The sequence below is a fragment of the Trichoderma citrinoviride genome, assembly GCF_003025115.1.
Source record: "Trichoderma citrinoviride strain TUCIM 6016 unplaced genomic scaffold BBK36scaffold_13, whole genome shotgun sequence".
Taxonomy (NCBI): Eukaryota; Fungi; Ascomycota; class Sordariomycetes; order Hypocreales; family Hypocreaceae; genus Trichoderma; species Trichoderma citrinoviride.
The window spans coordinates 304,580-325,543 of record NW_020194721.1 but is presented as its reverse complement, the minus strand read 5'-3'; the positions used below and the strand labels follow the sequence as shown (position 1 = coordinate 325,543).

At 53.4% G+C, this 20,964-nt stretch overlaps 4 protein-coding genes across 4 annotated transcripts; 2 read left to right on the top strand and 2 right to left on the bottom strand.

Moving 5' to 3' along the window:
- Window positions 1–1,652: 1,652 nt before the first annotated feature.
- On the top strand, window positions 1,653–2,603 carry BBK36DRAFT_1171589 (hypothetical protein; the record flags this gene model as incomplete). The annotated part of the gene is made up of 2 exons (XM_024895596.1): window positions 1,653–1,729; window positions 1,820–2,603. The coding sequence occupies 2 exons, from the start codon at window positions 1,653–1,655 to the stop codon at window positions 2,601–2,603; spliced, it is 861 nt and encodes a 286-aa protein (XP_024746667.1).
- A 3,875-nt stretch (window positions 2,604–6,478) lies between these two features.
- On the bottom strand, window positions 6,479–7,910 carry BBK36DRAFT_1171588 (Clavaminate synthase-like protein; the record flags this gene model as incomplete). Its single annotated transcript, XM_024895595.1, has 5 exons — window positions 6,479–6,986; window positions 7,061–7,230; window positions 7,307–7,380; window positions 7,440–7,670; window positions 7,736–7,910. The coding sequence occupies 5 exons, from the start codon at window positions 7,908–7,910 to the stop codon at window positions 6,479–6,481; spliced, it is 1,158 nt and encodes a 385-aa protein (XP_024746666.1).
- Window positions 7,911–13,099: 5,189 nt separating this feature from the next.
- On the top strand, window positions 13,100–16,318 carry BBK36DRAFT_1126653 (hypothetical protein; the record flags this gene model as incomplete). Its single annotated transcript, XM_024891399.1, has 7 exons — window positions 13,100–13,911; window positions 14,056–14,692; window positions 14,746–15,270; window positions 15,325–15,403; window positions 15,459–15,775; window positions 15,869–16,112; window positions 16,167–16,318. Coding segments are annotated over 7 exons (2,766 nt in total), but the record flags the coding sequence as incomplete, so codon positions are not given.
- A 2,664-nt stretch (window positions 16,319–18,982) lies between these two features.
- BBK36DRAFT_1171586 (hypothetical protein) lies at window positions 18,983–19,688 on the bottom strand (the record flags this gene model as incomplete). Its single annotated transcript, XM_024895594.1, has 2 exons — window positions 18,983–19,360; window positions 19,428–19,688. The coding sequence occupies 2 exons, from the start codon at window positions 19,686–19,688 to the stop codon at window positions 18,983–18,985; spliced, it is 639 nt and encodes a 212-aa protein (XP_024746664.1).
- Between the last annotated feature and the right edge of the window lie 1,276 nt (window positions 19,689–20,964).

Sequence of the window (20,964 nt, the reverse complement as noted above, 5' to 3'; positions counted from 1 at the left end):
AACAGAAGGGGTCTTTTGTCAGGGTTTCAGAGACAACATGATGGAATGATTTGGTTCTCGCTAATGATAAGTGCAATGTTGCAGATGGTGGCGATGATGGTGCATCACCGTGTCTTGGAGCTCATTGTCGTTTCGCCTTGGTGTCCCTGTTATGCGATAGCTTCAAGACAAACCCAAGGTCTGTCTGAGTCTTATTATACCCAAGCACTCTCGATTCGCTTAGTCGACACCGAAGTGAGGCCAAGGAGTGGTTGTCATGAATGAGGTTGCCAGGGACGCATATGCTCACAGACATTCTTGCGTTTGCTTTTCTTCAACATGATACCGAACCGACCTCTTTCACCCATCTTGTAGTCGCCTCGTATAACGTCATGGCGCGAGTTTGACTGGCCTCCGAGTTCCTCTCCTTGTTCCGCTCTTAATGGCAAAATCGTTTTTCAACGCGCCTCAGCTGATGCTCTTGTTCCTCAGCTTCCTGCTGGAAGACACTAGTGTTCGCTCATGATATCCTTACACTGCACATGGATCACCTCACCAGCATGGTCTTAATCCCCTTTACCAAGCCATTCGAATGTCGTGCTTCTGAGCAAACTTCCGGTTGAGTGGGAGTATCTTCCGACTTTAGGAATCACAAGGGCCTTGGGACCATAAAAGATCGCATTTGCTTGTTTTCGGCATTAGCGAGGCTTGTGCTACCTTGTTTCTTAACGTCTCAGCATTAGAGAGCTCAGTGGCAAACTCCATGGGAATGGAAACTCGAATCATGGTTGTCCAACACGCCAGAAAAGGCAAACAAAAAGCTCAAAGACATAGATGGATAAGCATACTCACAGCTGTGAGAGCCCCATGACTCCTGATCGGGCCGCCTATGTGCGATATATGCACCATCCACCTGTAAATACCTGTTATATCTGACCAGAGTACGCCGTCACAAGAGATTTTCCGCCTTCACTCAGAACTTCACTCTATCAAGGCTACTTGGAGCTCCCGTTTGTGGCTAACTACCAGGGAGTAGAAGTATACGTTGTGAACAGAGAGCCATTGAGCAATGATGCCATCTATGCTGCCTCAACTTGTTTTAGATCTGTAAAAGCCATCTATAGGTAGACGCAGTACAATCCAAACGTCGACCGAATCCGAGCGTACAATGTCTTCTCCTGAACCGAGGTAGAATTGTCCATTCTTCACCATCCCAAACCTCGATCACAGCATCATCTTGTCGCAAATCACAACTCGCACGACCAAAACAGCTCACATATCACACCAAAAAACACACAGACGTGCGCAACATTGATTCCCTTCAACTAACTCTCTTGCCCATAAGATGCCACAACCATCGGGCAGCCCGTCACTCATCATATACTAGAATATGTTCAAACTGCACCACTCCGTGACATGGACGCACCAGACACGCAAGCAGACCCAAAAACAAGAAAACATTGCTGTGCTTGCGGCAGTGATTGTGTGTATGCCATGACTCGATCGTGGGACTACTTGAAGATGGGCTCGGCCGGTTTCAAGCAGAACTTGCAAAGCCTGATATCATCTTGATGTGCTAAGTCCTCTCTATAGAACTCTCATACTCTTGTTATTATCCGTTTACCTGATAGCAGTTCGTTGGATATACATCGACCCGGACACTGAGGATGGAAATGGTCTGGAGATCCTTCCTTGCTGGGCTTGTCCTTGCAGGCTTTTCGAACGCCGTTACAAGCGACATGGAGCCAAGGTAGAATTTGCTACGAGAGCGTCTTCAGCATATTCACGACAGAAGCATCCGCTACCAGACCACCAAGACTAATCATCTTCCACATCACAGATCAAGCCTCATCCTGCCAGCCCCCCCATGGCGAGGCTCAGTCGTCCTCCCCCCAAGCGACATCTACGAAACACCCACCACAACTCCCTCCTGGGAAGACGACGACGGATATTCTACCCCTACGCCAGAGCCATACTCAGACGAGACATGGTCTCCCCTCCCCACCGTCGCCGAGCCCTCGACGACAGCGCCTCGTCCCTCCTATTCAGCAATTGTAACCGTTCGAACCACGACGTGGGTAATCTCCCGCTCGACGACAATCACAAGTGTGATCCTCGAAACGTACTACTCGACTCTGACGGACTATGATGGCTCGGCCGAGGGCGGGAGCGGGACGGTGACGGTGACGACGTCGGTGACGGAGACAGAGTCGGCGTCTGTTCCATCGGCTTCGGATCCGTGCGCGGCCGCCGCGTCGGGCAGTCCTTCGAACTATGCAAGTGAATGCTCGTCGTCGTCGCCGCCGTCGTCTGAAGGACCTGTCACGACGATAACGTGGTCGCCTGCCGTGACTGCGTATCCCCTCCCGTCCTCATCCGAAGACGAAGGACGCGCCCCGGCCTCGACGTCGACAACTTCATCAGCAGCATCAACAACCACAACATCAACGTCCACAACATCAACGTCCACAACAACGTCAACATCAACAGAAACAGTCACCCCAACAGAAACATCGACAGGAAACGAAAGCCCGCCCGTCGTAACAGGAGCAGCATCCCCTCTCCACAACACAAACACCCGCGTCTTCGCTGCCGCAGCCGCGCTATTCGCTGTCCTGGTCTAACCGGCGTCAAACCTGTTTCTCCCCCTCTCCCAGTACTTACCGGACCCTCGAGAGCCCAATCAACGTCCGCTAGATCGTGTCGTTGATCGTTTTCGTCTTTTCCAATACAAGTAGCGCGAGAAAGTGAACAAAAGGGGAGACAACTTCGCCAGCCGCACCTCGCCAATCTCCCCTCTCCCCGTCGGACAAACTTCCGCTCGATCTCTCCAATCAAGCACCCCTCGTGTAACGCAGCGCAATGCAGCAAGACAGCAACCCTCCACACCGGTCCAGCCGCGTGTCTCTTCGGCTCGCATCCGTCTCGACAGGCTTCGCTCTCATCCAACCACCGTCTGTCAACAGGGGGAGAGGAGGGCTCCGCTCTGGCGAGAAGAAGGATGATAGATTAATAGGCAAGGAAGTGGGAAAATTCTCCGGCACGGCCCTCCCATGGAGCAAATCGGATCACCAAGATCCCAGTTTTCCTTTGTTTTCGCTTTCAAATCCCTTCGTTTCCTGCATATGTACCCCCGTGTGTCAAAGCTAGTGGATGTCCGTGCAAATCCCCCCTCCTGTTTCCTCCCTTACCTTCTTTGTTTCTTACGGGCTGTCTCAGAAAAGGGGGGCATGTTACGTGCTTCGTTTAACTGGGGGTGTCTTCATAATCACCATATCATCGTTTGAAAGAGGACAGGGGGATTGGATGACACGAGAACCATGGGTCGACTGCACTGGATACCAGAGTATCACTCGGTTCCGTCCACGGGGAGGAGCCGCCGTCTGCTTTTCTTTTCGATACCACGTTCAGTTTCCTCTTTCCACTTGTATAGGCAGCGATTAATGTGTAATTCCCCCTCAGTTATAAATCCAACCACGCACATTGTACTGTGTAATCGCGCATACTGTGTCGTATCAAGCACCCCTAGGACCCTCAACATCCCCTATAGTACGCCATCGGTATGTCATAGACTTCTCGGCTGACCGGTAAACGCGAGCTCCTGTATCTCCATCTATTCTGTGGAGTCCATCAACGTGTCTGTCCGGGGGGGGGCCATAGCCGTGAGATGCCTAGACAAGAGAACCTGGACCCCTATCCCTTCGGCTGAAGTACGCTCACCTTCCGATAGCCATCTTCCCCCGCAAGCTAATGGACATTAGGGTCCTTTGTCTGCGTTTTCTCCCTAGGTATAGCTGTGTTTCCCTAGCTATAGCTATGCCAGCCCCTGCACGGCGAATACCCACTCCAGGCTTGGGCACGGATACCTGTACATGGAGCCCCAATTGACAAAAGAGCGACTGGAAGATGCAGGACGAGGTGGCAATGCATCTCGACCTCTGAAATAGAGCCTCCTATTGGGATAGGGTCCCCTTGCTTGAACGCCAAGCAGCGTCTTCCAAGTATCCAGCAGTTCCGTATGCAGCGGAGAGTGCTATCCTTCAAACTATTCGCTCCCTCTCCGTGTTCTTGGCCCCCAAGGTTCTTTTCACTCTCGTTTTGGTTTCCGGATTTTGAACACGACATCGTCAAGCATTGCATGACGCTCGCGAGGACCGGTATGCCAATCAACCTGTTCCGAAGCGCTTCAAGTCCAAGCAATGACCCTCCCACAAGCACTTCTCATCCACCCCCTCCAATTCTCATCCCTGAAGCCATCTTCTCCCTGAATCTTCCAGCTGCCGCCCAATAGTCACGTACTCTGCCCCCCATCAAACAATCACATCCATCAATCAATAGCCGCGGCAAAGTCTGGATCTGGGATACATCGTTCTAGGCCCAGCACAAGCAAAGCAAGCAGTCTGCCTAGAGCCGGGGAGCTTCGGATCCCTAACCGGCGCCCCTCCCATCGCTCTCCGGTGGCCCCATCCCCCCTAGTCGTTCTTTTGAGCGCCAAAATCTCGTCACATTCCGCAGAAGCGGTCCTGAACCTTCCTACCTTTTTGCTCCTAAGCGGCTCACAGGGAGGCAGCCCATCAAAGATAGAGAAGGCTTAGTGTGAGAGATCCTATCACATCACGTTCCCCCACCTCACAAACGAAATTGCGTTCTTTACTTTCTTTTTTCTCATTTGGAACCGCCAAGTAAAAGGCAGAGACGAGAAGAGCATTTGCTCGAATAGGCCTCCTTTCTCCCTCTCAAATCTTGTCGGTTATATTAAGAGCCGTTTTGTTGGGAAAAGCAAGAAGGAAAAACAAAAATGAAGCAATAGGAAAATTGCATTCTTCTCCTGAGTCATTCGATCTACCATCCAAGGGTAGCATCACGTACATCAATACATCACATCTAGGAGCAATCCCCGCGGGAAAGCCTCTGCGAGGCGAGAACTACTACCTACCCACCTCCTATATGTATTACCATATCCTTGCACCTCTATTACAAAGCCCGGTCTATCAAGGCTATTAGACGCGCCAGGTGGCATATAATACATACTACTAGCACGAATCGTCGATTAACAGCGGAGAAAGGGATCTACGTCTCTCTCCCATCATGCAGCTTGTCGGCTCACAAATTCCTGCAAAAAGGCCCGAGGCAACCACCACTAAACCGTTTAATACATGCCATGCTATGGAGACTCTCTGCATGCAGGCAATAGTAAGTCCCACATGCCGATATCTCAAACCTTTTCTCCAAGATCCAAGTGGGCCGACTGACAAGGGAGAAGAGAGATTTGCCCATGTAAATTGCCCTCCCTTTTGGAGACACATGCAATGTCTTGGGCCTACACCTTCTCCCACATGCGGCCGCCCTCCCACTCCCCTCCCCCCCTCCCTACATCCATCCATCCCACTCCTCCCCCCTGAAGGTGAAGGAGAAAACAAAAGACAGCTCAAGCGGACGCCCAGGGGGGATACATATCGAGGAGCAGTAGTGGCCCGCGATTGCCGTGACATGGCCAACAACGTGGCAACGGTCGGCTGACTGCCGCTCCCGCATATTCACCAGTCATATACGAGTCAAGGCCCTCACCAAGCCCAATAGCATCCAAGCGGCCCTTGTTTATTTCCGCGGAAAGACGACATCGACGATTAACGACGGGGTAGGTATCGGTTCTGCCAGCAGGCGAGATCTAGTTTTCTCCCATGGCCAAGGCGGGAATAATAATACACGTCACACTCCAAAGGCCCGGTCGTCATTCCCATGGAGCGGGCAGACGTTCGTAATATACAGCATGTGACAGTTGACGAGAGGCGTACCGCATTCATCCAAATATGCAAATGGCCTCCTGCAAGCAATTCTGTTTAGGGAAGCTATTTGGCTTGTTGGACGTTGGGTCGGGAGGTCGACAATGCGCGAAATGCAGGAATGAAGAATTTCAAGGGGAGGAGGGGGTTGGCCGCTGCGGATTCACCGAAGATTGTGTTGGTTCCTCGCCCACTCACGTGCGTTGGTTCCTCCGTCACCAAAACGTGCCCTCGAACCGCTGGCAAAGGGGGCCCAACGTGCACCAGCGAGCTCCCTATTCGCACTGCTGCCCGTCTTAACCGCCGCATTTCCAGCCTAACAACCTCGTTGGCGGTAGTTGTGGATAGTAACGAAATGCGAGTACCGGCGCGAAAGCAGGTAAGATAGTAGAGAGCCGCTGTGTGGGCCCTTAGCCCCCTTTACGCCTGAACAGGTTCACTTTGTGGCGCGTCGCTGAAGCTATAGCGGCGATCATGGTCCGGGGCAGTAGCAAGGAGAGGCAATGCCGCTTGGGTGAACAGAGGGCGGGTAAATTTGAGTCAGAAGTAGACAAGAGTCAATTTTGGGTAATGAAATCAAAAGCAGTTGTAGGTATAGCGAGTGAATCCTGAAATCAAATCCAAGCGTCCGAACACAGAGCTGGCAGATTGCCGACATTCCATCTTTCTCCCTAGTCTCTCCCCCTTTTTGACGAGTAGCAGCCATCTTTTGTAGTTCAAGGGAGAACATCTTCGTCCCCAGAGGCATCACTATCCTCGAGGACGAATGCGGCAGAGCCAGCCGAGTATTTTGGCACCTTGTACTCGGGCATGGGAATCAAAGGATAGAGCCGGTTCCGGACCCCATTGTCTCCGTAAGCCGCATTCCAAGGCGGCCGCATGGACTCAGGCACCGACCAGCCTAGCTTCGAGTTGCGTAGCCACAGCCTTACCATGTGGCGGGACGTCTCCTCGCTGTCGGTGTACGAGTCGCGTCGGTGGAGCAGTGCCCAGTTGTTGAAAAAGAGCAAGTCTCCCGTCTTGAGATGGAGTCGCAGCTCCGAGCGGCAGGCGGCCTTTGATATTCTTTCAAGAGCAGACAGCTGCGTGGTCGTCAGAGGCGGGATATCGGTTGGCCCGCTGGACGGGTGAGGTCCAAATCGATTCGGATCCATGCTGGCCATCAATCTGCCGTCGTGGTCGGCGAGTGCGGGCGCTAAGTAGTACTTTGCTCCACGCCCCGAGCTATCAAGACAACGCTTATCTCAGCCAACGCCTCGATGTCAACAGTTGAGAGTCGAAGAAAACAGTATCCTTACATTTGCACAGGCCAATCAGAAGCCAGCAAAGCCTCTGCCGCCCAAGGAGCTTCAGAAAGCAGCTCGTTGAATGCGGTGCTGACCGAGCTAAGGTAGGTGTAGCCCCCCTTTTCTGCCATGTGCCGGACTTGAAGAGCCAGAATATCGCAACCCATGTCGTTGTGATAAGGCTGTTTGAAATTAGTCCAGGTCACTCGGAGTTTGTATGAGGAAGCAAGCAAAAGGAACAAGGAAATGTATGCTTACCAGAGCCTGGCTCGAGTGGATGCCATGGCGCTCCTCAACCGGGACCTTCCAGAGCTTCGAATCGGTGATGTGGGCTGTGTTCGATATCGTCAGATTCTATATCGTCCGCCTCACAGGTAAAGGGATAGCTCACAGAGGACATTGCCTTTGCGATCTTGCAATCCTCTCTTGTCAGCAATGTAGCTCGCTATGCCGAGGTAGATTGTGGTGCTATCTTCGACCGAATATTTTGCGCCTTCAAGACCCCTGAGGACGAAGAAGCCGTGCTGTTCGTGGATATCTTTGGCACTTTTCGCAAGCTCAGCCGCAAGATTGGGAAGACGGAAGTTGTCTTGGTTAACCTCGTCTCCATCGAGGCCAAGAGCTGCCAGCCATGTCAGTTGTGCCCATTCATCTCCTCGGTAAGATCTATTCCTGAGAGCCCCTTACACTTGAAGCTCTGGAGTGCCGCATCAATCTCGCCAACATCATTCTTGTCAAGATTCAGAGTATATGTCTCTTCTTTCTCGAAATCAGCCCCTGACCAGACTAGCGGGCCTTTGAAAGCAGCCGGGAGTTTTGACATCATGCCCTCAGGCATGGCAGTGGTTGTGTCAAAAACCATGGCTCCTGGCGTATCTGAAAGGATAACTGCTCTTGCTGGATGGTCTGTTGCAGTTCATACAAACTTTCAAACTCGACGCGTAGCTCGGAGTCGTCATTTATATGCCAAGGAGGACGTGGAGGTGGCAGGCAGCGGTTCGGGCTGGAGGCAAGCCAGCCAGCGAGCTCGAGCTTCGCCACCGGGTGCAGAGACGCGGCGGAGGACGGATACGGCGCCAGGGACAACGCGATGCGTTGATGTTTCCGAGAAAGTGGAGGTGGGTTGTGGGCCGCCAGCTCCGTAACGTATCTCTCGTCGTTTGCGCGCCAGCCATGAGGGATGATCTGTCCGTACACGACACGACGCACATCGCTTATCAGACCTGGCAGAGGACGTATGGGAATCGACGACGTAGACGCAAAGTGCCCAAGAGAGCTGCACGAAGCAAATGCAATCTGCTTGCTGAGCTGGTGGTGAAAATGTCGCAGCGAGCCCCGTACTCTAACCGCACTGTTCGGCCAAAGGGGGGTCACTTCGCCAACTGCAAGAATGCCTTTCGGAGCACGTCTGCAGCGGCCCAGGGACGGTGGTAGGCAGCCGGAGTATGGTCCGAGGGGAACCACTGGCTGTTCGTTTGGGAGAGGCAGAAAGAGGAGTCGCTGGGTTGCCGCCCTGCGTTTGAGAGGTGGGAGAAAAGAATCTCTCAAACCCTACCAAGCTCCCGCGATAGCAACCCAATTACGACACGCCTCTGGACGACCGACCGGCCCAGAGTGGGTAATGAGAGCTCAATGGGTATTATACAGCACATACTGGTGCGGTGGTTCCTTTGCTTGGGCATGGCGACAGACCAAAGCATACTCCGGCAGCAGTTCAGAGGATGGATGAAAGGAGAGAGCGAACGCTGATTGGGTACGGTCACCTCTACCTCTGAGCTCTTTTGTCGCCAGCGGAGGAGGCTTCTGTTCTCGTCTTTGGCCGGACAACTATTGAACCGGGCCTTTCTTTTGCACAGAGTAGAGGTCGGAGGGGGAGAGCGGATAAACTATCGCGGCCAGCTCCCGTATCAAAAGGGAATTAGGTTTCCTCCGGTTGCGATCGAACTCCAGGCTGTGGACACTAATATCAGGCGTAAGTTACTAATACAACAATCTCTCTCTCTGTGAGGATGCAACTAATGTGTGAGAAAACTGCCTTTCAGCGGCGTGACTCGCTTAGCCTCAGCCCTCACCCTCACTCACCCTCGCCCTCACCCTCACCATCACCCTCAGCAGCTGGCTAATGGACGGGGGGAAATAATGCAGAACACAAGTCGTACCATACTGGATCTGTTTGAGGGGTGGAGCTGCTCGATCAAACTCGTCCGCGCTTAGCCAGTGATTGGGATGTGAAGTGAGTGAGTGCTTTCTCACATCCCGGGCTATCCACGCATGCTGTCGAGCTAGCACTGGTCAGTTCACGGTAATACAGTAGGGACACTCGGAGAACGGTTGATTTCGGGGGATTTGAGGGAGCGTACTTGTACCGACATCATCAACGACTGTGCGGAGCCAGACGATCACGCATGAGGCGACACCACACCTGCCAGAGTCCCGTAGTCTAATTCCTGGCAGCTACTCCATGCTCGTACGAAGTAAGAGAATGGCGCTGTCGCGGTTCTTGCCTGGCACCACGAGCCTTTTCTGCTCTCTTGCCTCGACCTGCCCTCTTCGTATCTTGGTCGTCGAGTCGAGAGAGCTGGGGGTTGCTGGCCAGCCGGCCTGGCCAAAACTGCTGCAGTTCTAGACTTGCTCACCCAGTGTATTTGAGCTGGGAGTGCCTGTCCCGTGCCTGTCAATGAGCCGCGTGCTGCTAGAATCCTTGTCACACACACACGGCGAATGTACATTCACAACCCACAAAAAAACATCTCTCTCTTGCCCCATCACCAGCCCTTCTTTGCCGAGCAGTATTCGTATACGACGGGTGAGAGAGCGCTCAATACAGGTAGCCGTGTCGTTGACGTGGAATATACACAAAATGAGCGTCCTCAAGCAGCTTCAGTCGTCAGAAGACAGGGAAGCCTTCGCTAAAGGCAGTGGGCTCGCTTGTTCATCACGGTCCCAGAAACTCGTGTATGAACTCGCGTCTGATGCGGCTCACGGCCATTTATATGAACAAAGCAGGCATTTCCTGAATAAAGAAAACGACTAACATAGTTGACATCTGATGCCATCTGTCTTTCCGCTTCTTCTCCTTCTCCTGACATGTCGTTGGGCGTTGGAGGCAACAACAGCTGCTACACGCAGGGCGCAATTGTAGCACGCACAACGCGCCATGTTAGCAGTAGTAGAGAGAAACTACTTGCCGTACCCATCTCTCCGTACAAGTCGTGGAATGCCATGATTGATCGAGACGTCACCGATGACAGGCGCGCCTCGCATGGGCGGCGCTCGACATAATACTCGAAGCGGTTCGGGTACCAGCGGAAAGAGAGCTGAAGGCGAGTGACACTGGAGGATACTATCCGACATATCGTCCTACTAGCACCCCTCAGCTTTTCAATGAGGGGCCCATCACGTCCGGCACGGCTGGCGGAGCGCGGAGTACGACCATGTACAAGTGATACGAGTACACGCATTCGTACGTACATGTATCTGGGTTCTGTCCCCCCTGCCGAGCCCAGCCACTCAGAGCTGGGCTGTGGTGGTAGGGACGGGGCTTTGAGAGTCAACCGGTGAGGCCTGTCAAGTCGAACATCAGCAAGGCTTTGGTCTCGTGCGGAAGCGCTGCCGCCTGTGATTGGGCCCTTGTACGTGACGAGATGGCGAGTGGATAAAAGAGGTTGAGCTTGCAGCCACCGTTGCAGTGCGTGTGGCCCGAGCCAAGATGTTTCCTGCATGATGGCCCCCCATCAGGACTGTCTGGAACGGCCAGGGGGTCCGAAGCCCGGGTGGCTCTCCATCACAATTGAGGACTGACAGCTGGGATTGCGCTCGGTAAGGCGAGAGAGGGCCTCGCACTGGATGCACACAGGTAAGTACTTGTACTACGCCCTTGTGCCTAGAGCTGTGCCGAGAGCTATGCCTCCGATGATGACGATGATCATGCCGGTCTGCTCTAGATCGTACCTGTGATACTGCTCGTGATCTTGGTGGTGCTTCCATGGTCATTGTATCTTCATATCTCGCGGGGCTGGCCTGTATCGAGCTGAGTGTTTGCTGCATGTCTGGGCGCGACCAGGCGGCCGCTGTGTATGCATGCGTGTACGAGTCATCGTGCTTGGAGGGAGCAGTAGCGGAGGGCGGAGGATCGTCAGATTCGTCTTTGCCCGGAGACGAGCGTGTTACGGAAGCTTGGTCTGTGGCATGTATGTAGTCAGACGCGGCTGTCTTGGCGATAGCAGGTCGTGAGTCGTGATGCCTCTGCGTTCTGAATCAAGGCCGCAAGACGAGACGGCACGAGCACACGTCAGGAGGATGGATCTTTGATAAGTGCACGAGTAGCAAGAAAGCAAGAGGATAGTAAGAATAAGAATCAGAATCAGAGACAAGAAAGTGAAGCTATTCAGAGATGGACCTGTCGCTCCTTCCTCGATGCTGCTGCTCTGCTGGGCCGGGCCGGCATTGCTTCCGATATGCTGGCTGCCAAAGTGAAGTGCCTGCGTCCAACTCCAGGATGGCCTAGATCACGACTCCAAGACCTTGTCTCTCCTCCACGAGAGCCGCAAATACTCGAGCAAACAGAGTAAGCCAGCCTCGGTCGGCCCGCCCTTGCGTGTGAGGCCTTTTCTGGACCGCGGCGGACCGGCGGCTGGCGGGCAGCATCCCAGCTCTTCGCAGCAAATCCTGGCGAATCCTCCCACGCCCGGGGGCTCGACGGCCGCTGAACGAAGGAGAAAAGAAGCCGGAAACAAGATAGCAGAAGAGAGAAGCAACGCCAACCGTCAGCTCGGCCGACTAGCGACACGGGCGGGACGGAGTCTATGTGTAATATGGCTGCAAGGGAGACAAGGCGGCATCACGGCATGGCTGGGCCTCGCCTCGGGCGTCTGCCAGCTTGGTCGTCTCCGGGCCTGGAGCAAATGTCCGTGTGGTGCCGCCGCCTGCGTCCCGATGGACTGGTTTCCCAGCTCGCGCGGCCATCGCCCGTCACATCGTCGTCGTACTCACTTGTACAAGTACGGCGGGCCCCCTGCGGCTCACTGCTTCCTGGTCATCCCGGTTTCCCACCCATCTGCTGAGCTCCTCCTTTGGGCTCTCCATCTCGACTCAAGACTGGTCCTCGTCTTCCTTGCGCCTCCTGCGCTCTGATTTGCAGCTCCTTCGTCACTCTCACCCCGTGGGCAACGACCCGAACCCGACGCAGCGAGCCGTCCCACTGCCCGCTCTCTCGCTTGCGTCCCCTCGGAAGCGCTCCTGGGGCCCCTCTCCTGGTGGAAACTCTGTCGTCGCCCCTATCGCCAGCCAGGGCACGCCTTGTCTTTGTCCGGGTGCTGTGCTGTGCTGGGTCCTCTGCCTTGACCGGTCTCGAGGCCTCGGCGTGTGCAACCACACCCTCCCGTCGACAGCGTCACAGCGTCGCATGTCCGCCGCCGCAGCCATGGAGACGACCGCTGTGAGCTTACTTGTGCGCTCTCCTGGAGGCTCCGTAAGTGACGTCTTCTTTTAGTCTTTGTTTCCCCTCCTCGTTTTTGTTCTGCGGCCGCGAGCTGCGCACGTTGCGGGAGGAGAGCATGGAGGTGCTCGTATGGAGTTGCGGGATGTTATGGGGCAGCAGCTGTCGGGGTGGTGGGCTTGGGGTTTTTGAGTTGCTGATGAGCCCTGGGAGGCGCGCTTAATGCGGTTCTCTCTGTTTACTGCTCTCCTACATCTTCTGCTCATGAATCTCGTCTTGCGTGTTTTATCGTGTCTTATTTATCGCCCTTTTCCCCCTACATTCCCATTCCTGTTCCTGTGTCTCTCTGGCACACACTCCCCCCACCAACACCCCCGTTTGCATGTAGCATCAGTCTGCCTGTGTGCTGTCTGTACATGGCGAATGGGAGGAACGGCGTCTCATCTTATTACCGTTGCAGCTGCCCGGCCCCCTCTTCCTGTTTCGCCGGGGTTGAGTCCTCAACCGGACAAGACCAGACAGACAGCCTGAACCAAACATGAGAAAGCAAGGGACTTGACAGTTGACCGGTCTCAACATAGGCCCCATCCAGCAAGCCCTCTCGCGGTCCGCCAAAGCGAAAGAGGACCAGTGACGGTGACGCAGCCTCCGACAATGCCGCCTCAGCTGCTGCTCGGCCCCGGGGCTGTGAGGGCTACGAGGGCTCTTTTCAGCTCGCCAGTCCAGGTCGCCCCGATGCGGCTTATACGCATACACACGCTCATACGAGCACACTGTCCTCGCCCACGGGCTCTGCTTCGGCTGCCACCAGAGCAACACCTCCCGTGGCGGTGGCGGTCCTACCAGGCCCCGGACACGTACCGGTACATGTGCCAGCAGCCGGTCTGCAAACACGACCCCAGGCCTATCAAGATTATCAGCTGCATAGCACAGGCAGCGGTCCATCAGGCCGAGATGGCGGCCAAGATCGCTCTGCTCAGCCTGTCTTTGGCCAAGACCACGGTGCCATGCCGATCGCTGGCTCTGAAGCTCCGACAGCCTACAGCCCTCGCTCCACCGCGGTGCCGCCGGTCTCGACTTATAACCAACAATATCAACAATCCCCGTGGTTTGTCCTGGCTCCGCCTGGCGATGCCATCGCCCAGTCTCCCTTTCAGCCAGTCCCATCGAGCTCGTCGTCTCAGGCTGTACCACTGCAATCGATTCACATGAATGGTGCCGTGTATCCGCCACCTTTCAACGCAGTCTCACCGCATCAATTGAGTCTGCCGGGACAGGAGAGCGTCATAGCCGATGCCAACCTCGGGACGCCTTATCCACCCGTCCAAGCGTTTCAGCCACATCCCTTTGGTCTGAATCAACATCTGGTCTCGGGCGAGGCAGGTATTCCGCTTCATCCCCATCATCAGCATCAGCAGCATCATCTGTCTCATCCTCTTCCTCATCCATATATTCATCCTCATCCCCCCCCTCCTCCTCCTCCATCTCAACCTGCTTCTCATCTCTATCACCCTCAGACCTATAAGCCACTGCTCCCAGCCCACCCAGGACCTGAGCAGCTCGCAGAGAGACAGTTATCCTTTCAGGTGCCGAATCCTTTAGTGTACTCACCCTACAACGACCCACGGTTGAGACACCACGTCTTTGTGGATAACAGGCCACACCTCGGATATCCCCAACCGTCGTCCGGGCAAATGGGTGGAGGACCTCAATACCCCGAGAGTCGCCAACAGGCTCCCTCAGATGGCTATCTTGTCCAGCAGCCTACTGTCCCGTTTTCATCTGCTCCTATGTCTCCGGGCAGCGCTGCCGCCTCCCATTATGCTGGCTCTGTGACGGAAACCGGCGAGTTGGATGCTCAAGGCCATGGCGGTTCCTTGTACGGGCAGTCTACGGACTTGACTGGGAATGACGAGCTTGATCTCGACGAAGAGCCTCGGGACGATGGCGAGAGTGTGTGTGACTACGGCATGGATAACGACGAGGAAACATCTGACGCTATGGATGCCGATCTCGATGTTCATGATGCCTCGCCAGCAAGCGCGGTGCAGCAAGAGTCTTCTTCAGCGACGGCAGAGGAGGATGCAGCATCCTCTTCGGCCTCAAACAAGCCAAGGCGAAGCCCGCTCAGCCCCAATCACCGAAAGCAGACGGCAGAGACGAGAAAACTTAAGGCGTGTACACGATGTCGGATGCAAAAGATGCGGGTAAGTGCAGGGTTTATTGCTGCTCTACCCAGGATGCTGGCTAACTGTGATAGTGCGACCCTGACCCGGCAGACCCAACGGGAGACTGTGTTGGATGCAAGACATTCTCCAAAACGTCAAAGAAGACGATCCATCGAATGCCGTGCTATCGCGGAAAGATTACGGATGCCGTCTTGTTCCGCAGCGGAGGACTTGAGTTGACCAAACGCTGGAAGGGCACGGAGATGAAGGATGTCACGGACCGAATCAACCCCAAGGACATTCGCACGATCAAGTTTACTCTGGGCATATGCGACGAACCCATCACGGTCGAGGTTGTTGCATTTCAGCCGCAATCTGGGGACGTGACTGCGAGATTCTGGATGGTGCCGGACGGCGAGCAGGGAGTGCGCAAGAAGAAGGATTTGGCGCACTTTTGCTTGCACAACATTCAGAAGACAGCAATTTATTTTGAGGACTACATCAAGAAGAACGCGGTAGACGTGATGAAGAGGGAGCGAGCGGGCGGAAAGGCAGGTCCTCGAGACATTCTCGAGAGAACGTACCACTACATCATCAAGCGCTACCAAGACCTTGCGGTATGGATGATCCTCGCTCTCTACGCAACGGACTATAGCTAACGAGCTGTCTAGGGCAAGCCCGCATGTACCGGAGCGGAAGAGAGAGAGCTCAAGTTCTTGGGCAATATGATCACTTTCTGGTTTGCCATGCGTAAGTTGAGACAGCAGTTGGTGGCTGTTGCCGGAGCTGACTCGAAGCTGTATAGGCCACTCAACCGGATCCTCGTGGCTCCTCGGCCAGGAACTGCTAGGAATGAAGCCCGAGACGAGGGACGACACTTATCCTCTGTTTGGCAAAGTCTCGGTGCCTCGCATGATCCTGGCGCAGTTTGACAGCATCAACCACACGCGGCTCCTCAGCAAGTACGGCAAGCTGGTGCTAAGCGAGCTGGAATCTCTCATGTCGCGAAGCCAGCCACAGCATTTCTTCGCCGTTTATGCTTGCATGTTTATGCTGCTCCGGGAAGCGAGTTGGATCAGCGAGGACCGCTATCGTCACGCGCGTAACAATCACGGCCGGAGTGTAAGTTCCGCCCTGTGCTCTATCCCTGATCATGCAATGTGACATGGCCCCTGCTCTGGCTGGCTCGGTAGGCTAATGGGTCTTTGTTTGCAGCTCCGCTATTCAATCCCGGCATTTGTAGAGAGCCTGCATGAAAGCTGCAACAACCTCCTCCAGCACTGGCACTATTTCAACTGCAAGGCCTGGCCACTTTCGACTGAGGCAGCTGAGAGATACAAAGGCCCTCTGGCCGAAGTCTCGTCGGAGGAGTTTGATCTCCTGATGCAGGCTTATGCAGATCGCGCCGTGCAGGGGCAACTGGATATTTGGAGACGCTACAAGGCAGACAATGGATATGGTGAGTGCCGACCTTCCGAGCAACAGTCTAGACAGTGCTAACCCCCAGCCGCAGTGAGTAAGCCCGCTCCAAACAACGTTGGAGGAAGGCCGTACGAGGGACGCCAGGTCTTTTACGACTGGGACCATCCCTACTACTGGGTTGCGCAGTTGTTTGAGGAAGACTGGCACCCGCATGCGACGTACAAGAGGGAGTACATTGACTAAGGTTGTGAAGCATGATGACAGGCGCAGGAAAAGCACCGACAACGATTGGGTTGCATCGCATATATTGTAGACGCGGTGATTGGGCTCTCACGGGGCTGAAGTGATGGAAGACTGGTAGTATAAGATTTCCATATTTTCCTATGATAATGATGACTCTTTTGGTACTTTTTTCAATGAACAGTAATATCTGGATATTGGAAGTGATGCTATAGATGCAGCCGAGCCCAATATGTTGGTTTGGATGGATCAAAGCCTTGGACTATTGGATAACCAACATGCGAAATATGCACACGCAACGCCATAGATGGCGAAAGCGCCTTGTACCGGTACTTTTGCTGTTTCATTCAAGAATAGTATAAAAGGTAAGAAAAGTCAACAGCATCACATATCATCATCCATATGCAGCCTTTTTGCCCTTACCGGGACATCCCTTACCTTGATACGACGCATGGAGTAGGAGGAATAGCAGTATTTGGCTTGGGCTGGGCCACGGCGCCCGCAGGACGATTCCTTCCGATGGCAGGGCTGTTTGGTCCTTTTGTCTTGGTCGCCTTTTGTTTGCCTTTTTGCCTTTCTTTGCCTTGCCTTGTTGCCTTGTCGCCTTGCCTCGTTGCCTTGTCGCCTTGCCTTGTGCTATCAGCTATGAAGGACTTGCTGTATTGTGTTGTTGGAGTACTTTTGTATGCATGTCAGCGGATACAATTGGAATACAAAGACTCGAGCAGAGAGTACTTTAGGAGATGTCGAGAATTTGTACAATAGACAGAAGCTTGGTAGAGGAGCATAAAGTGTATGAGAATGCAAGGTGTTATCGGTTCCGAGGCCATGTAGGGACTCGTGTTCCTCGTGTAAGCGTCCATTCTGCAATTGACCTCCCAACCTCCAATCATGCATTTCCCTTTACCAATCCTGACCACTCGATCCTCTTTTTCAATCTGTCAAATCCCCATCTTCGCTTGTCGTCGTCGTCAGCTCGCCGTTCGGGTCGTTGGTCCTAACGTCCACCAAGCTAACAGCTTTTCCCGCTTTCCCCCCTCTCACCCCCCTTTTTTCTCCCGCCCACCAAGCCTAACAGCAGAAAGTTCTCCTCTTTTAAGCCCTTAAATCGCGCTGAAGACAGTCCAATTCATTCTGCTTCAAGCGATAGTCCTTCCGTTAGTGCCGCGCGCTCCATGCTTGTACATGAATTACATGGATTATTTCTTGGTTCTACTACTAGTGCTGTTATATGGGAAGATACATCAAAGTACGGGTCGTCCCGTTGTCTAGGCACGTTGCGATCGTGCATTAGTTGAAGGGGCCCCCTTTTTACCATCACCCAACTGCCTAACTGGGCGCTCTTTGTCCCTGTTCAGGATTTTGGGTGCGTCCAGATCAAGCCCCCAGTTCCAGTTGGAAGTCTTCACAAGGCTCTCCGAGAGAAACGTCTGCAAATGGAAGACTGGCCGATATACTCAAGTAGTTCGGGGATGTTAGCAGGTGGAAATGAAACAAGTGGCAGCAAATAAGTCATCAACTACCAAAGTGGCCGTTTCTACTCAGAAGGCACTGGCTAGGTATCTTCTGCGTATGGCCATTTTGTAGGATCTCTGACTTATTAGCGACGGTAATGTCTCGAAGAAGTGTAAGACGACAACACTCCAGAATGATCTGCATAGCCTCTACAACCCCTAAAAGAACTGTAGACTTCAAACGTCTTTTCAGTGTCCGGCTTCATGTCGAAGACTCCCCGCGGCACTCCAAGGTTCGTAAGCAGCAAGCATGCTAGTATCTAGAAACTGGGCAGAAGGGGTTCATACAAGCTTTCTGAACTTCAACTTTGGTTTTGCGGCAGGATCATTTCTCATTCTTTCCGTTTTCTAATTAGATATTTCATTCTTCTTTTTACTTTGCTTGATTGACTTTATTGCGTCTTGTTATCCATTGTCGAATTATTCTCTGGACACCTAATGAGGGCACACGATGATAGTGTCGGACACAACCCGCACAAAGAGCAAAGCGTAGTACGAGACAGCCCAGAAATCGAAACTTGAACCTTTAACATTAAAGGTCTCCATAGATCTTTTTACAGGTGGAACAGAGCAATAGACAACGAGATTGCTGTAAACAACTGTACCATGGAGTAAGGTAGACGACACTCATACACCTATCTCCCTGCCTTGACTGTGAGCTTCTAGATACAAGACAGCGATCAAGAAGAGATGAGGAGGGCAGAGTAAGTAACCACAACTTCTGATATTCATCCAAAGGATTTCATTTTGACTTGCACGAGGATCACTCTAGTCTACAACAGCGCATACATACGCATGGCATTACATGCGGACGTTCTCGTAAAGTAGACAAGTTTGCAGTCAACCATGTATTTCTTGTTCACTATAGTAAGAGCAGCGCAAAACTGAAGCATCCCGTCGAAGAGGAAAGGGTATCGTCTAACACCAGATCAAAAGCAAATATCCCAAGCCCAAGTCCAGTCTAAGCCCAAGGCCAACTTTTACCAAACTCCAATCAAACTCTCGAAGTCATCGCCCAAAAATCTCCAGTTGTCATGCCCCATCACCACCGTATCTTGCTCGCCGTGTCCCCAACAAGAAGCTGGCTTTTCTGCATCTTCCCACTCAAGTCCCAAGTCGCCTCCAACCGTTGAAGACCGGCGTCTGCCCAGCCCTACTGGGGCCAGTCTTCGTCAATGGAGATGACCTCCTTCAGAGGACTCCCGCGGCCCCTAGACTTGAGCAGGCCCCGTCGTCTCTGCTCCAGGGTGATGCCCTCGCCGGCCAAGAACTCTCTCAGCGCCTTGCGGGTTTTATGGTAGGCGTTCTCGTTGAGAAAGTCGATCTTGAGCATGTGCGCGGCTGCCCTGTAGTCCACGTACTCTTTCTCAAGCCTCCACGTCTCCATGGGCGAGGGACACGACACCATGAATCGCCGGCGATATGTGAGCCACGCGAACTTCCCCCTCTCCTCGACGGCCTTCTGGTACTTGACCATCTGGAGCTGGTTCTCCGGCACGTCCAAGGCCACGCAGTTTGCCACGTTGGGAGTCTATTCCAGATCGATAGTTAGCACATCAACTCAAACTGGACTTCAACCCCTTTGTGGCGGAGCTTACCTGAGGGTCTCGGCGTGGCATCCGAACACGTGGGATGTCCAAGGTGCTTCTAGCAGCCTCGAACAGCATCTCGACCCGGGGCCCTGGCTTTGGGCCCTCGTAGGGCCTGCCGTTGAGAAACGTCTTGCACTCCGGGGGGGAGAGAAGACGCATCTCGTCGCGATGGCGTTTGAACGCATCGGCTTGCCCCTGCAGCTTCCCATACGCTATTCGTCGGCGCAGGAGAGAGCTGGGGTCTGTGTCGCGGAACTGGCGAGCCATCTTGTTGTCGAAGGTGTTGAAAGTGTGAGTGTATACAAGATGGGTTGCCAGGTGTGTATGTTGTGAATCTGGGGGAAAGGATCTCAAGAGAAGGCCGGATGGAAGGCCTCTCTATATACCCTGCTGGCTACCAGCAGACGGACAACTGTTGATGGAGATGTGAGTGGCTTTTCGCGGAGGCTTTTTATCCTTTGGGGCTCATGGTAACCATCGTCTGCTCTCCGTAGAACGATCCGGTGGCAAATCGTGGTATTCATCAGCCATCAACAGCCCAAATATCCAGCCTCAAAGCATATCAGGATCGAGGTAGCCTCATATGGATATCCGTTGGGTCAAGAATAGCGTCGACGTCTCGGGACACGAAGTTCGGCGTGCAAGCTTCGTCCTCTATCGTCGTAAGTATCCTTAACACGTGTCAATAGTATTCGAGGCGATGTAGAGTTCTGGGCTGCAGCAAGATGGCGTCGACGAGGAAGGGATAGCCTCCTGGATTGTTGGCGAGGGGGGGACATAGGCTCCTTAACCGAGGGTGAAAGTTCTCTGCTCCCCAACAGAGATAATGATTCAGAGAAGAGAAAAGAAAGGCAAATCAGGTTTTAGAGAAAGAGAAAGGCCGAGAAGCAGCCTCGTGGAAGCAGTGCCTTCCAGTTGAGGCTGCCTGACCGCCCCCTAAGCGATGGCATATTCAGGTGGCTGCTCTGTATTGTGCGTGATCATGTGCAAGGAAAGAAGCGGAGAGATCATAGCAGATAATAGTTGCATGAAGAACGAGAAGAGTGGGATCAATGAGTACAACAAAAGTGCCCGTGCTCGAAGATTGTTGACTCTTGACCGCGTGTCCGGCAGATGGCGAGAGAAGGAGGAATCAGGAGCACATGCTTTCTCTCTCTCATGGAGGGTATACACGATGTACTTTGATTCAGTCGTTTGTGCTTGTGCTGTATCCTTGACCATGTGATGAATGACTGGAGGCTCTCTTTTGTTGGGATCTTGCATTCACTTTGGAATACACGTCCACGTCACGCAACTGCCCCTTAAGTTCATCCTCATGTAGATGTTGTCTGAAGGACTCTGCTACATGCGTCAATTGTACAATACCGACGCAAAACGCAAGTAAATAGACATCAAAAGACACAATTGGGGCACTGAATGCTCATAAGACTACCAACTACATACTCATAGTCGTCTACTATATACGAGGTATCCATCGCATCATATCACAATACAACACCAAACACTCGCTAGCATGGTATCCCAGCACCCATCTATGACCGTT